Genomic DNA, 1,891 nt, shown 5'->3' on the forward strand with positions numbered 1-1,891 from the left:
TGTGACGTGCAGGCTCCTGAAGACCCAGAGGTACAAGGAAGACGCATGCGAGCACCATGCTTCCGCGTCCGTAGACGGGGACACGCAGGGAAGACGTGGTCCAGGGCGAGGGACAAGGTATCGGCCATTCACCCGTCGGAGTCACCAAACTCCACCTGCAAAATTACCTCGGCATCAAGGGATCCCTCTTCTCGGTCTCCACGCATGCAAAGTGTGTGTGTATAAATATATCTGGAACTCAGTCTTGCTTGTCCTCATCAACTCGATCAACTGCGCCGTGCATACTCGTCGATCAGGCTCCCCGGCAAGCTGAGCTCCAGCCATAAATTTCGTTGAGTCGTTCCGGTTCGTCGGTACGTACGTACGTACGTACACTAGCCTGAACTCTGAATCGGGAAGCGGCGGCGGCGGCTGATCCATGGATTCCAGCGGCCGTGCGTACGAGGACTTCGTGCCTCCGCACAGCATGGTCCGTGAGCCGGCCACGCACACCCTCTCCGTCGACCTCTCCGCCGCAGGCAAGCACACATACATATATAGTTGCATATCCTTGTTTGCGATTACCTGCACCGATTCTTGTGAAATTTCTGCAAAATTCCTTCAATCCGTAGTAGCCTTACCTGTGGCGCAAATCGCGCGCGACGGTAAGGAGTTGTTTGTGACGTGACAGTAAGCAGTTTTCCTATGGGTGCATGCATGGATGATGCAGGGTACAAGAAGGAGCACATCAAGGTGCAGCTGGTCCACAGCCACCGGCGGCTCATCGTGCTTGGCGAGCGCCCCGTCGCCGGAAACCGCTGGAGCCGCTTCCGCCTCGAGTTCCGAATCCCCGACGGCTGCGACACCAAGGGCATCCACGCGAGGTTCGAGAACGGCGTCGTCCGCGTCACCATGCCGGGCCTGGCGCCGGAACTGGTCGCAACCGACGCTGGCGCCGAGCAGGAGCCGTCGGCGCCGGCGAAGCCGACGGCCGCCGCCGCCGCCGCCGCCGCCGCTGCAGTTCAAGACCGGAAAGTCGGCGGCGCTGCGCGGCAAGACGGCGGTCGTGCTGCTCCACAAGGGGGAGGAGAGGAGAAGCAGAAAGACGAGACGGTGCAGAAGCAAGAAGCGGAGCAGCGTGTGATCCCGTCCAAAGACGGCGGCCGTGACGATGCAAGTGAGGTAGGGGAGGTGATGGCCGCTTCTCCGTCGCGCCAAGGATACGGCTTCCTCCATGACCGGAGAAAGCTGACGACCGCCGTGCTCGGTGTGGTGCTCGTCTTGATCAGCCTCGGCATCTACGCCAAGTACAGCCTGTGGCCATGAACTGAGGAAGTGCGTGCATGTATGGTATTGCCTACTCCTCGCCAACAGGCTAGTGATGACTGTAAAGCCTGACGAATGTTGCGTATGTATGAAGACTCTGCCGTTCACATGCATCGGCTGGTTGATCTCTATCGTAAAAACACGAGTTTCCGGCGGCATCTGTTCCTCTCATCTCCTCATATGTAATAAAATCCTTTAAATTCAAATAATTACTCATTTTTATTATCTAATCGTCTTCCATTATTCGCTCACAAGAACTTGCCTCCAAAATATTCTTCTGAACAGTCTCCAACGCATAGACTACAATGAGAGGATGACACGCTTGTCGCTAGCGAACCCTGAGGCTTCATAAATCTCTTAAGTAGACGTGTGCGAGTATATATTATAAATTTAGTGTGTATCTTAAGATATGTAGATGTGTATGTTTGAATGTGTGTTCAGATACTACAGTTTGTATTCAATGTTGAGGCTTAAAAAAATAACTTTTATATAGATTATTGTGCTGGTGGCTTATTTGATTCAGATTTCGGAGACGTTCAGAGTTTCGCTTGGTGTTGAATTGTGCGCTCGATTAATTTCACGATGG

At 53.9% G+C, this 1,891-nt stretch overlaps 1 protein-coding gene across 1 annotated transcript; it reads left to right on the plus strand.

Moving 5' to 3' along the window:
- The first annotated feature begins 274 nt into the window (after window positions 1–274).
- LOC133903779 (inactive protein RESTRICTED TEV MOVEMENT 2-like) lies at window positions 275–1,535 on the plus strand. Its single transcript, XM_062345237.1, has 2 exons — window positions 275–518; window positions 710–1,535. Exons 1-2 carry the CDS (start codon window positions 419–421, stop codon window positions 1,303–1,305), a joined length of 696 nt encoding a protein of 231 aa, XP_062201221.1. The 5' UTR covers window positions 275–418; the 3' UTR covers window positions 1,306–1,535.
- The last annotated feature ends 356 nt before the right edge of the window (window positions 1,536–1,891 follow it).

This window comes from Phragmites australis, chromosome 21 (assembly GCF_958298935.1).
Source record: "Phragmites australis chromosome 21, lpPhrAust1.1, whole genome shotgun sequence".
Classification (NCBI taxonomy): domain Eukaryota; kingdom Viridiplantae; phylum Streptophyta; class Magnoliopsida; order Poales; family Poaceae; genus Phragmites; species Phragmites australis.

Coding starts and splice junctions, on each gene's coding strand:
- LOC133903779 (XM_062345237.1), top strand. CDS start 419: ATGGATTCCAGCGGCCGTGCGTACGAGGACTTCGTGCCTCCGCACAGC. Junction 519..709: donor CGTCGACCTCTCCGCCGCAG/GCAAGCACACAT, acceptor TGGATGATGCAG/GGTACAAGAAGGAGCACATC.